This window comes from Thamnophis sirtalis, unplaced genomic scaffold (genome assembly GCF_051295495.1).
Source record: "Thamnophis sirtalis isolate CommonGarterSnake01/CBP01778 unplaced genomic scaffold, rThaSir2_p1.2 scaffold_11, whole genome shotgun sequence".
In the NCBI taxonomy this organism is placed as follows: domain Eukaryota; kingdom Metazoa; phylum Chordata; class Lepidosauria; order Squamata; family Natricidae; genus Thamnophis; species Thamnophis sirtalis.
Genome location: NW_028261391.1, coordinates 36,743,687 through 36,757,342, shown reverse-complemented (window position 1 = coordinate 36,757,342; position 13,656 = coordinate 36,743,687). Strand labels below are relative to the sequence as shown.

Below are 13,656 nucleotides of genomic sequence, written 5' to 3'. Positions count from 1 at the left end.
ATTGTATGAGTGTGTTACATTATGAAAAAAGTTAATAAGCCAAGATATTAAATTAGCTACTGATTTACAGGAAGAAATATTTTTTCAATGAAATATATACTTTTTAACATTTCATGTTTTGATAGTTACAAGATATGTATGCCTTTGCATTTTAAATTCACTATCCTGTTTAAACAGATTCTAAATTTGGCTGTGGCAAATGGAGATAAACATATTTGTATGTATAACATTTCCTGAAACCAATCAGAAAACCTTCACTGTATATTTAGTTTTTGTACTTAAATTTTAGCCAGAGAAAAAAGTACTACTGTCATCAGAATACAGAAAGTATCTGTTGTATTACTATATCTGCTTTGTCGTATTTTATTCCTTCTTGGGGAATTTTAGATCAAAATTGTTTTTGTTTGCTTACCTACTACCGCTCGTTCATCTGGTCTGGGCAATTAATTTTTATTTGCACTCTAAATCAAATATAATAATGTGTATAAAATAAATGAATACAAAATCTCATATGAGGGCAGCCAGCATTCCAAACTATGTACATTCTTTATTCCTTACCATCAAAGTTCTTGTACTGGGATGTGAAGATTATTTGTACTGATCGTGTGGCCTCCTTCAACATGCCTTCAAATTCACTTCTGCTCTTGTTGGCAAAGTTCTCTTCCATTTCACTAGTACAGCAAGTATAACCTTGTGGGCAAATTCTCAAATGTTCTCCTGGTGGATGGGAAGAAGAGAAAAATGGATAAGAAGGCAAATCATGTGAAATAAAAATGAGTAATCAGAGCGCTTTGTCACACTTTAAAGGTTAAATCAGCTTTATTGTTATTTAAACTGTCATAGATGACATATGTTTCCTTAGATGCCTGGAATAAGTTCCTATGGGAGAGTTTTAATAAATAAATGCAATTGAATGGAAGTGGGGAGATGGGGTAGGGGCAGTGACAATAGGCAGGATTGCTTTGAGGGATGGGAAACACAGAAATAAGTTGCTTAATTTTAATAAACAAAGACTTATGCATCAAAATAAGTAAAATTCTGTGGCTCTCCAGGCCAGAAATTCTTTTATTGCATGAGATTTATAATCCTGATATTTATATACACAGTTGTTTATGGAGTTTGGGAGAACAGAAAATAAGAAGGGTGTCAAGACTTCAAGTAATACAATCCTTTCAATAAGAAGTCTGAGACAGGCAATTTCATCAAAGAACATCTAATTGGGACATATTGGAACGAACTACCCCCAGAAATCCGGACCTTACCCATTCTCATGGCCTTCAGAAAAGCTGTCAAAACCTGGCTATTCCGGCAGGCCTGGGGCTGTTGACCTCATTGTTTTAACCTGTCTTTTTTATTTTTATTTTCTTTTATTATTTTTCTTTCCCTTGCTGTAAACTGCCCGGAGTCCTCCGGGATTGGGCGGCCTATAAATAAAATTAAACTCAAACTCAAACTTAAACATATCAAACTGGCACATTCCTGATGGAAACCCGGTTCTAAGTTCCCACCAGTTTTACACCCAATTAAAAGTAAAACTTTGCCCCTGAGTCTCCAGTCACATGGTCCAATCAGCATACAGTCCAGTTGCTAGGTGACCTCAGTCTCTACCTTTTGAACACCTGCACCAACGTCCTTAATTCCTAGGGAAAATAATTTTATTTAGGCTACAATACCCCAGCTATCTCCACATCCCCTGGCCCCCTTCTCTCCAGGCTGCGTCAGCCCTAAAGCAGTGAGAAGATAAATTTCCCTGGAGAAAACTACAAAAAAGAAAATGGCCACAGTTCAATCAATTTCAGGGTTGACAAAGGGTAAACAGGGTAAATAAGAGATGAAATACAGTGCTGCTTTGGAAATGACAACATGTGAAACAATTATTAATGTTTGATGTCAATCATTTATATAGTGGTTACCAGTGGTGGGATTCAAATTTTTTTACTACCGGTTCTGTGGACATGGCTTGGTGGGCATGGCTGGCTGAGGTGGCACAGTGGTTAAATGCAGCACTGCAGGCTACTTCAGCTGACTGCAGTTCTGCAGTTTGGCTGTTCAAATCTCACCGGCTCAAGGTTGACTCAGCCTTCCATCCTTCCGAGGTGGGTAAAATGAGGACCCGGATTGTTGGGGGCAATATGCTGACTCTGTAAACTGCTTAGAGAGGGCTGAAAGCCCTATGAAGCGGTATATAAGTCTAACTGCTATTGCTATTGCTTGGTGGTTGTGGCTTGGTGGGTGTGGCAGGGGAAGGATACTGTAAAATTCCCATTCCCTCCCCACTCCAGGGGAAAGTTACTGCAAAATCCCCATTTCCTCCCAATCAGCTGGGACTCGGGAGGCAGAGAATAGATGGGGGCGGGGCCATTCAGAGGTGGTATTTACCAGTTCTCCGAACCCACTCAAACTTTCTGCTACTGGTTCTCCAGAACTGGTCAGAACCTGCTGAATACCATCTCTGGTGGTTACCATTCAAAATTATCTATTCCTGAATGCATGTGTATCAAAGAGTTTATACACAATAGAAAATCAGAAATTAGAAATGAAGAGCAAATGCACCTCACAGTCCTCCTGTACCCTTGCTGACAGGAATGCACTTAAACAAAATTATGCCATGAAAATTGTATCTTTTCCAACCCTGCCCTAAGATAACTTAGTTTCAAAGAAGTCAATACAGATGATGTGATTTTAGAGTCATTGCACAATCCACCTATGCTTTTAGAGGAAAACTGTCATAGCATAAACTTAAGCATATGTTTTGTTTTGGCTTGTCTGGTTCCTAAGCAGCCTTTCAAATGGGAACAAGGCCATCAGAACCCATACACATTCCTCCTAGCCTCTTCCTTTCAGCACTGGGAGCCTGAGGGCTTGCATTCTTGGAGACGAGATGAATCTGCTTTGGTCTGTAAATCACTGGGCAAACTGAGGAGCTGGAGAAAATATTGTCAGTGATATTTCAGTGTTTCTCAACCTCAGGAACTTTAAGACCAGTGAACTTCAACTCTCATAATTCCCTAGCCAGCCATGTAGACACATCTTAAAGCTGCCATGGTTGAAAAACACAGGTTTAGACAGATAAGCATAAGAGGTCATAGCTAATGTCTGCTAAAATCTTTTCTCAAGAGCACACCATGCTCCAGGATACATGGCTATCCATCTCTATAGCTCTATGACTTCTTATGGCTTGGCCAGAGAGACTTCTCTAGGTACTCTTTCTAGAACTGTAGGCTACCCTGGGAAAGCATAAGATTTGTTCTAAGTCACAGGAGTCATAATAGGATCCCAATGGCCCATAGCATGCTGCGGAATTTCCTTCAAAAACTTCCTTCACTATCTTTAAAAAAACTTTTTTTGAATTAATATTTTTATTTAAAAAATACATATGTTGCTGAAAGACTTCCCAGGCTTCCCTAGAAGTAAATCAATTATAAAAAGGTATATGCTTTGCCGGCAGGCCTGGGGGTGATGAGTTCCCTCCCCTCTCGACATGTATGGTTGTGCGACTGTTGTCTACTTTTATTATTTATATTTTGTCTTTTATGTTGCCCCCTTTTTTCCCCCTTGAATTGTTCGCTGCCCTGAGTCCTCCCAGAGAAGGGCGGCATACAAATAATAAAATACAAATACAAATACAAATGATGGGGACCCAATAGTTTGTTGGAAGTAAGCCGATTCTTCCCCCTCTCCCTTTAGCCTCATGAACAGTTGTAAACAAAGTGGTAGAGAGCATCCTAAGGGACTAAAATGCAGGCAGGGAGCAATTTCATCAATTCTGGTATACAAATGGTAGTGATTAAGTCTTTCCTACAAAAAACAGTCATTTTCTGAACAGGCAAATTCTATCAATAATGGAAGCAATTTCAAATTTAAGTTATCATTGTATTCATTGGCTCAGGCATATTATTTATCTCTGCTATGTACTGTTTTGGATTCTAGGTTTTCCCCAATGCATCTGATAAAATGAGTTTTAACATGTGGAGGATTATGGCTTTTAAGAAAACATGCTAGTTTGAAAAGATTTTACTAGACTCCTAATTTTCCCCATTCCTAAAATGAATCAGAATCCTCTACCTCACAAGAAACATTGGGAATAAATATTATTTTAATGACAGATAATGATAATAAAATGGGGGGGGGGCCTTCCTGGGCGGGACCTTGCTGATGGTGGCAGCTTAATAGAGCTGCTCCCGATTTCCTGGTCGCATTATCTGCCTAGACATCTGACAGATACCTCATCCTTCAGGCAAGAAGGGGAGGAGAGAGATCCAGCTGGATCCAGGGGGAAAGTACCGTATTTTCCAGATTATAAGACGTACGAGACTGTAAGGCGCACCTACATTTACAGGAGGAAAACAAGAAAAAAAAAGTTTTTAGTGTCCATGTGTTACATTTTTGCCATCCCTAGCCCCCAGAAGCACTCGGCAAAAAGGACTGTTTTTGCCAAAACCGGAGCTGTTTTTGGGCTCCCAAGCCCTCTGCACATCACATTTTTGCCCTCCAAAGCCCTCCGAAGAACTTTGCAGGCCAAAAACATGCAGACCATTACAGAGTGCTTCTGGGAGCAAGGGAAGCTAAAAATGGGATGAACAGAGGATTCGGGAGGCCAAAAACGCCTGTATTTGGTCTATAAGATGCACCTAAATTTTCATCACTTTTAGGGGGGGAGGTGTGGCCATCAAAATACCATTTCCCCATTTCAAACATACTATCAAAAATGTATCAGTGTTCCTTATGGTAATAGGTGAAGATAATTCCAAAAAATGTAAGAATGGAATATATAGGCATTTCCAAACATAATTGCAAAACTGATCTTGAAAAAGAGACAACAGCCTTGAAATCTCACCGTCAACAGATGGAAGTGGCAGAGGTGTCTATTTCCAATCTAAATATCTTTTTCCTCATCTGCCCCTTATTTTTGGAACAAAGAAATACAGAGGAATGTTTTGTTTTAGTATTAACTAGCTGGTTGCAGGATTTCACTTACAACTAACTTTATTTTAAAGTAACCAAACAATAGGGTTATGTCCAGGGTATACCAAACCTGGCATCTTATGTATTGACTTTGTGGGCATGACTTCCAAATATTTGTTTAGTTATTTTAGACACTGCTATTCAATGGTTTTCATGGCAATTCTAAATCTAAAATGCAGCACCAAAAATAAAGATGGTAAATAAAACAACCTGGCTATTAAAAAGAGAAGTATATGCATCAATTATTAAACATTGAAAAAATGAGAGGTGTCAAAAATATAACAACCGCTAGATGAGCCTTAAATAAAGTTTCCTTCATCTGTAAATTGCCCAATTGAGAAGGATGCAAGGCTAGTCCACCTCGAGTCTTGTCAGGATCGAACTACAGACTAAGGGCAGAGTTAGCCTGCAATACTGCATTCTAGCCACTGGGCCACAACTGGTCTATTCTAATGTCCTATAGAACATATGCCCGCCACTTGTGCAAGTGTGTGTGTGCATGTGTTCGGCTACTACTCACAAACTTGGGTATCCATGCACAGACATGCATGCTTGCCTACCATTTATGCAGTCCATTTGCAAATAACCCAGAGCTCACTATTGGGCCACAGCCCAGAAGTTGGGGACCCCTGGTTTAAGGCACCAAGCTAGAAAGCAGGAGACTGAATTCCCATCTTAGCCACAAAAGCCAGTTGGGTGACCTTGGTCCCATCAGATTTTCAGCCCAACTCAGCTCACAGGTGTGTTGTTGTGGGGAAAATAGGAGAAGGAAGACATGTTGGAGATGTTTGCCGCCTTGAGTTAGTCATAAAAATAATAAAAGGTGGGATACAAATTAAACAAATAAATAAAAATAGGTAACATGTCCAATCAAAACCGGTCACAGTTACTGGCTCAGCAATTAATCAACAGATTTATCTTTAAAATATAAATTGTAAAGTGGCCTACATAATAAAACAATTCATTTATATTATTAAATATTTCTTCCAAATCATTTAGGAGGGTGTAAATGTAGCATTGGGCATTGAAGCATTGCAATCTGAAAATAAGCCAAAATGTCACACATTTTCCTTTGCAATATTCACTGCAGTTTTGTTTTGATAACTTGACTTCATTTCTTTTTATTTCTAACTTTGATGTAGTGGTACTCTAACGTGGAAAAACTGGGTAACAGTTGGTGATGCTACTGATGGTAGTGTGTGGTTTTTCAGCACATAATCTACCAGACTGGTAGCAGCTTTTGCCCTGGGATCACAGCCAGGATTTCACAATGATTAACAGTCAATGATCCGAGGGGCAGGGCAGCTATTTCCATCTCCAAGTCCACAGCTGACTAAGCAAAAAGGCTATGCTGATTGGAATGAAAATTTCTGAGAGGAATATAATGAAAGGATTAACAAGAAAGAATCACAGGTATAGGAGGGGAAATAGCTGTCCTAACCACAGATTTCCTCTGCATGTATAACGTTTTGCTCATTCGGCTTGCATTTAGGGCAGGAAGTCAGACAAAAAGCAGCTGAAAAATTCATTGGCAAGTGGGCCACATTTTCCTCTCCCAAATAAGACAATTTGACATAAGAAATGCCAGAGGGGTTTATTTCAGAAATAGCTGTAACCAAACCTAATTTATTTTTGCAAAAATCTAAGACATGAGATACTGATGCTGATTATCAGAATTGGATTTTATTCACAAATTATTATTGAGCCAACTGATACTCAACAAGCATACACTAGCAATTTTTTTTAAAAAAATAGTTGAATACTAATTTTTCCAAGGAACTGCTCCATTTAGAGTTAGTAACATTAACTATGGCTTCCTTTGGCAGAGAGAAATTACCTAAGCAATTAGATCATGAGCATGTTTAAGTTTAGGATTGTTGCATCTACAAATAAACACAATAAAGGTGGGTCTTGCAAACCCACAACTGTCTCCTCAACCCACTGCACAGGTTCAAAAAATAGGGACTGGGAATAAGAATTCTATGGGATTAAGAAAAAAAAAAAGAGAAGCAAGAAACCAGAGAAGCCATGTGCTCTGAGAAACCAGCTGGAGCTTCTGATTTCATGGGATATAAACGAAAAAGGTGCTTGATTGTCCCCTGTGGGTATTGCTTGTGACTGAGCAAATAGAAGCTGCTTCAGGAAATAAGAGGCAGTCTATCTCCAGTAGCAAACTTACTGAGCATGCTAAAAGGAATCCAAGAGCAATAAAAGATTAAAAAATAACCACTTCTTAAGCTTAATACAGAGGAAATGATTTGCTGTCTATAACATAAGCCATAAAAAGACAGTTCTGATCAATAAATGAGTTTGATTTACATTAGCTTTGTACAATTGGACAAAATCCAGCTACCAAAGGCATGCTTGCTCTTAAAATCTGTGAATTAGAAATTGAGGTTTGAAAAGGAAGAAAGCCTAATATAATAGATCAAAGTCTGACATCAAATATTTTGTTTTGCCCACTAAGTCCATCTGGAGCTATCTAACTCATTTCTAACTCGTGCAGGGCTCAGGGATCATCCTCTTGGGTGCACTTAACTTCCATTAAATCTCTTGAAAATGTTGACAAAAGAAGACAAGTACGTTCAGTGTTGGCTTAATCTTTTGTTGAACAGTCATCAAGGTATTGATAATGTACACCAAGGATTGTCTGACAGTCATACATGGGAAGAAAAGTATCTTGCAACATGCTATATCCAGCATACACAAATTAAATACCCATTGTTTCCCACTGACAAAAAACATGTAAAAAAATTTAAAACCTAAGCCCCATATTGCTAAATATTAGCAAAAATCCGCTTTGAAAATGCAGGTACAAAAATGGATCTGAATATATAAATATAGAAAAACTAGGGAATCCTTTCTTTAGCAGATCAAAGCCATTTGACAAACTGAATTGTGCAAATCAAAGATTTTCAAGCTTGGCTAGCTATGCTTGGCATCTAAAGTATATGCTCACTGCTGGCCATGACCTTACTACCAGAAGCAAATTCTTATCTGTGATATCACACTGATTTGCAGAGGCACCGTGAATACCTCCAAAAGGGTTGTGTAAATGAAGCAAAAGAGAGAGAGGGGGGGAGGGAGGGAGGGATCCCTGCTATGTGAAATTCAAGCAATAATTTCCAGACAGATAGTTACGTTAGCCCTTCACAGCAAATGCATCAAATTCTTTTACTGCATCTTGAAGAAGTTCATGATTATATTTTTGTATGTTATTAAAAATTGACTACTTCGTCAGACGTGCAGATACAGTTGTTCTCTTCAAAACTGTGGGAGCAGCAAGAACAAACATATACTAGGTTCCTAATATAGTTGTCATCTTCTAAATCAATAATGGTGATGTCATAGGTAGACGTTCCTAGGCACTTTCAAAGCTACAGATCTCCAAAGAACCTCTGTACCTCCTTAAAAAAATTTCTTGCTGCTGCATCCTTAGTCACTATTTGTTTGCTTTCTTTCTTTAGGAAACCAAACAGTAACAGCACTGAAGACTGAGCAGAATTCTTCATTCCTCTTGGATTCTGCACAGATTTGAGCCAGGAAGAAAGACAAAAGAACAGCTAGTGAGGAATGAATGCATTCCAATAAATGGGCACAGGTCCTTTGCTTCACTTATAGTTACTTAGGTTTCTGTGCGCGCGCTCACACACACATACAAAGACAATCTGGGTAGTTGTCAGAGCAAGCACGTTGAACTTTTCAGAGGACAAGGCTGTCTCAGTGTTCATAGAGGAATATGTTGTTCACGGTAACTTGCTTTACCAAGTTGCCTTTTGAACATCTTACCGACCTAATACCAAAATACCTTGTCATAAGGTATTTCTTAAACAAAAAATGGGTAGCAAAGCAATTTAGTAATTATTGCTAAGTTGACCCAGTTTATGGCCAAATGAGACTCATCTTCTGAGTGTAGCACATTTTTTGAGGAAACTTATTAGGTTAGGTCATAATAGTACCATTATTTGGATTTGTGCAACTTTTCTCATCCTGGACTTCAAGTGCAGAGACCATGAATATATTTTCGTGGAGTTAAATCATAAAGCTATTTTGTATAAGCACAGATTAAAACTCCAATTCTCATCAAGAAGCACAAATGATCTTCAAAATTTACAGTGCTTGTGTTCCGTTATAAGATTGCAGATGACAAAACCATTAACAAGGTTATCAAGTTTATAACTTTGGATGAAGCTTTGATGCCTATAGTCATATTCTTCCTCTCACAAGCACTTCTCTTTTCTTAGTAATCATTTCTGGAATGTAGCTATATTTGTTGTGCTTTCCTTTTGCTCAGACATGGTGGACCTCACAGGGAAAGCTTATTTACAAGTTTTATTTCAAGCAACGTAGTTGATACTGAGTCTTTATTGATTAGCCCTTGGGCCACATCAAAGTGCAAAGTTCCAGAAACAAATTATTACTAAAATTTGATAAAGAATTTCAAATAGAATTGGAATAAAATATAATTTAAAATGGAATTGGAATAAAATACAGTCTAAAATGGAATTGGAATAGAATACAATAATTTAAGATATAGATAAAATATGATTAAATTATATTTTGGTGTCACCCCTGCAATCTACACAATCAGTCCCACATATGCAGATCTCAACCGAACCATTTTGTTTAAGTACTGTGCTGTGTTAAATATTATTTTCTGGTTCTGGCTGCACATAAGATAAGTTGTTTTGATATAGCAATAGAAGTTAGACTTATATACCACTTCATAGGGCTTTCAGCCCTCTCTAAGCGGTTTACAGAGTCAGCATATCACCCACACAGTCTGGGTCCTCATTTCACCCACCTCGGAAGGATGGAAGGCTGAGTCAACCTTGAGCCAGTGAGATTAGAACCGCTGAACTGCAGATAACAGTCAGCTGAAGTGGCCTGCAGTACTGCACCCTAACCACTGCGCCACCTCGGCTCTATGGGGATCCCAATGGGTCATTCGTTTGGTATATAGACCAAGGTAGCCATCTCTCACCCCCTTATACAAACAACAATCAAATAGGATGTGTGGCAGGTCTTCTGCCGCTCCGCAAATGCAGAGACGCTCATTGTAGGTATAGAAAAGCAACTTAGTTAGTGATATAGGGAATCACTTATTTGCCCTATGTGGCCTCCACTGGCTTGTCTATTCTTCAGGGCTCTTTCACATCTTCTTAATTTCTTCTCAATTGCTCCAGTGAATGTCTGTAATGCCCAAGTCCGTTTGTGGCTCAATCTAATTGCTACAAGCAAGCAGCAAGCAATACCAGCATCCAATGGTGTCAAAGCCCCTGAACTGAGACTAGAAAAGTCAAGTAGAAAGCCTCCCAATTGAATGAGAAAGAGGAGCAAATGTAAGTATAAGAAGATCTGTCTTTGACCTTTAAAAGATATTCTGAAAATGCTATAAGTATTAAAACCTGATTACCATTTTGTTTGTTCATAAAGTAACAAAACAAGTAAAAATTATGTATACGAAACTTTATTCATATACCCAGATCTTGTCTCTACTTCTGAATCATAGATACGTGAAACTGTTGATAATGAAGATCAACCATCCCTGAAATGAAGGTTGGATATCTTGGAACTCCTTCAGTACAGTCAGTGGGAATTACCTGGAAACATAATAGTGTGTATGTTTTTGTATATAGTACAAAATATTCCAGTAGCAGAATAATAAAAATAAGTTTAATCATCCTTCAAATAGAAAAAATTTCTCTGTTGTGCTATTCTTGATTTCTTGAGAGTTTTATAACCTATTCCACATAACTTTATATCCATCAGAGAGTGTAGAAATGTTCTCTTACAATTATGAAATGATTAAAATATACAACCATTAAATTGGCATAGGACAAAATCTCTATAGTCTTCTATTAAATTATGGAATTTTGCACAATATTTCAAATACAAAAATGCATCTCTTGATGAAAAAGATATTTTAGGAAGCAACCATTTCAAAACTTAATGAATGTCTGTCTAGCCTCAAAATACTGGAATATTTAGCTGGTCTGCATGGAAAGGAATTGATACATGACTTGAAAATTTTGCCAACCTGGGGCATTTTGTAAAACTAGTGCGAGAATTCTATAAGATCCTATATATAACTTTGACAAAGAGCTTGCACAATCATTTTGTGGTTAATTATGGTAATCTGTTCTAGTTCTGACAGAGAAATACTTATTGAAATATGTGTGCCAAAAGTCAAATGAATAATGAGAAGCAGACCACAAAATAAAACACCATCAAACAGGGGGGAAAATGCACAAGTGGTAGCATGATCAAATTTTGGTAAAATCATGTGGGGAGTAATTATAGTGTCTCCATTCGTAATTCCATGTAGTTATAGTTACTCAAGGTTTTCATTTAAGTATATTGTTTTTAAGAATATGTTATAGTTCAGTTACAAAATTAAAATTAGCCTTCCATGAAACTTACCAAGATCATTCTGATGCAAGTTGAGACTGTTTTAATTTTATTGGTGATGCACCCATTTTTGTTAAATGCATTGCTTAACTAAATATAGATACTGGCGTACCACATGTGAAGACTTCCATGATGCCTGTATTTACAAGTTAACACTGTTCCACAAGACATTAGTAGAAATTAGGTAACATATGCCCACATATAGCTTTTCAACTTTGTCCTTCTAGTTTGTTTTTTAAAAGTTAATTTTAATATTTTAAAAGCTACCTGAAAATCTGGCATTCTGCAAAAAAAAAAATAACCTTTAACATTTTATTTCTAAGAGTGCTTCTGTTCTCCAAACAGATCAAGAATATAAAAGAACAGAAAGAAAAATGATATATTGTTTTATTCCAGCAATTGCTGGAAAATATGGCTAGAAAGCCAGGCAAAGAGTAACTTTGGCAGTTTGTCTTCCAGAAAATAGGGATGTTATTATTGGCCAAGTCTCATACCATGGCATCAAAAGTCTACTGGCAAAAAGGGTTATCTACCCTGTGACATAGTAGAAATTGTTGGGACTAAGTGGTCAAATGAAGTGTATGTTAGTTTTCCAAATTGGTGGAGACTATCATCTCAAATTGTTGCCATTTCCACTGTGTATGGAATATTAGGTAAGCATCTCAGAAATTGAATAAACAAGCAAATAAGGAACAAACCAAGGAAGTATCTGAAGATGGATGTCATTTTCCTAAAGATTACAATTTTTAGGGTCTTAAAGGCTTCAATTTTTAATATATTAAAATGGATTTTTGTGTTATTGTTTGATTGTGTTTTGAGTTTGGGGTTTTTAGCTTCAGGAGCTGCCTAGAGTCACATATGCAAAGTGGGTAACTATACAACTTCAATCCATCCATCCATCCATCCATCCATCCATCCATCCATCCATCCATCCATCCTTTGTATTAAGCCAAACAGTGATGTGACTTCTTCCCAAACAATCTTTTTCAGGGAAGCCCTTTAGAAATGGCATTCATAAAGAATGTTTCCAACCAAGGGCACTATAAATATAAGGAGTACTGGGCTATGGAGACTGGAAAAATTAAACATGATATAACAAAAGAAAGGGAAAAAGAGAAAGAAAAAAAATCAAAAGAATGAAATAAGAAAAAGTTATAGCATTTATTTTTCAATAGAAGAGGACAATAAGGGGACATGGGTATAGACCTATAAATTAGTCTATTAATGTGGTAGAAGTAGACACAGAGGTTTCAAAACTTTGGGAAATATTTCAGATCTTTGTGAAACCAATGAAACTGGTAAGAAATTCAGAATTGATATCAGAAAGTATTTCTTTTTTCACAATTTATTATTATAACATTTAGTAATGGCTACCCTATAGGATAACTTTTCAAATTTTGATATGTTATAGCTGTAATCATAATGTTTATAAATTATCCAAAGATAATGCAAAGAATAACTTTCTGTAGGCAGACAAGTTGGAAACTGACTGTGGAATGATTATAGACATTTTTGGAAACTGTACGTGGGAATAGACAGTGAGAGGCACATAGGTGTTCAAAGGAGGCTTTTACAATTTTGGAGATTTCCATTCACAAATTTAACAAAGCTTTTATGTTGCTTAATTCAGACTTCTCATTAAGACTGAAAAGCCAGAATGTGTAGCAATTTTTCATGCCAAATATTTGTATACTTTAATAACTCCCAATGTGAAAATTGAATTTAGATTTTATTTATATCATTTCTATCCTGGGGTTCAGGTGAAAAAAATCCCAAACTAGTTTCGATATGGCTAAAAAAAAAAAGCAGACCCCCCCCCCAAAAAAAGTATGAAAGGCAAGATATAAAATAAAAAAAGGGGGAGGATGAAGAGAGAAGCACTTGAAGGCAGGACAAGAAGAAATGAATGGAAACTAATCAACTAATCAAGGACAGAAGCAACCTAAAACAAAGGAGAAATTTCCTGACAGTTAGAACAATTAATCAACTTGCCCCAGAAGTTGTAAATGCTCCAACAACTGGAAGTTTTAAAGAAGAGATTAGATAACCATTTGTCTGAAGTGGAGTAGAGTTTCCTGCCTAAGCAGGGGGTTGGACTAGAAGACCTCTAAGATCCCTTCCAGCTCTGTTATTCTGTTATAGAGAAAAGAAAAAAAGTCCAGCATGAGCACAAATTCTGAAAAGATGGAATCAGTTAAGAGACAAAAGGTTCCCATTAATTGGTTTTTAGGCAGGAATGATGGAACAAACTGTATTCCCTTTGGAATGGCTGTTTGCAGA

General features: G+C 37.2%; 1 protein-coding gene across 1 annotated transcript in view; it reads right to left on the bottom strand.

The window, feature by feature from the left end:
- Window positions 1-13,656, bottom strand: part of GPC1 (glypican 1) — a 199,489-nt gene that overhangs the window by 82,725 nt on the left and 103,108 nt on the right. The window contains exon 2 of the mRNA XM_014065958.2: window positions 559-717. Within this exon, the coding sequence (XP_013921433.2) occupies window positions 559-717 (159 nt within the window). The remainder of the gene's footprint in view (window positions 1-558; window positions 718-13,656) is intronic.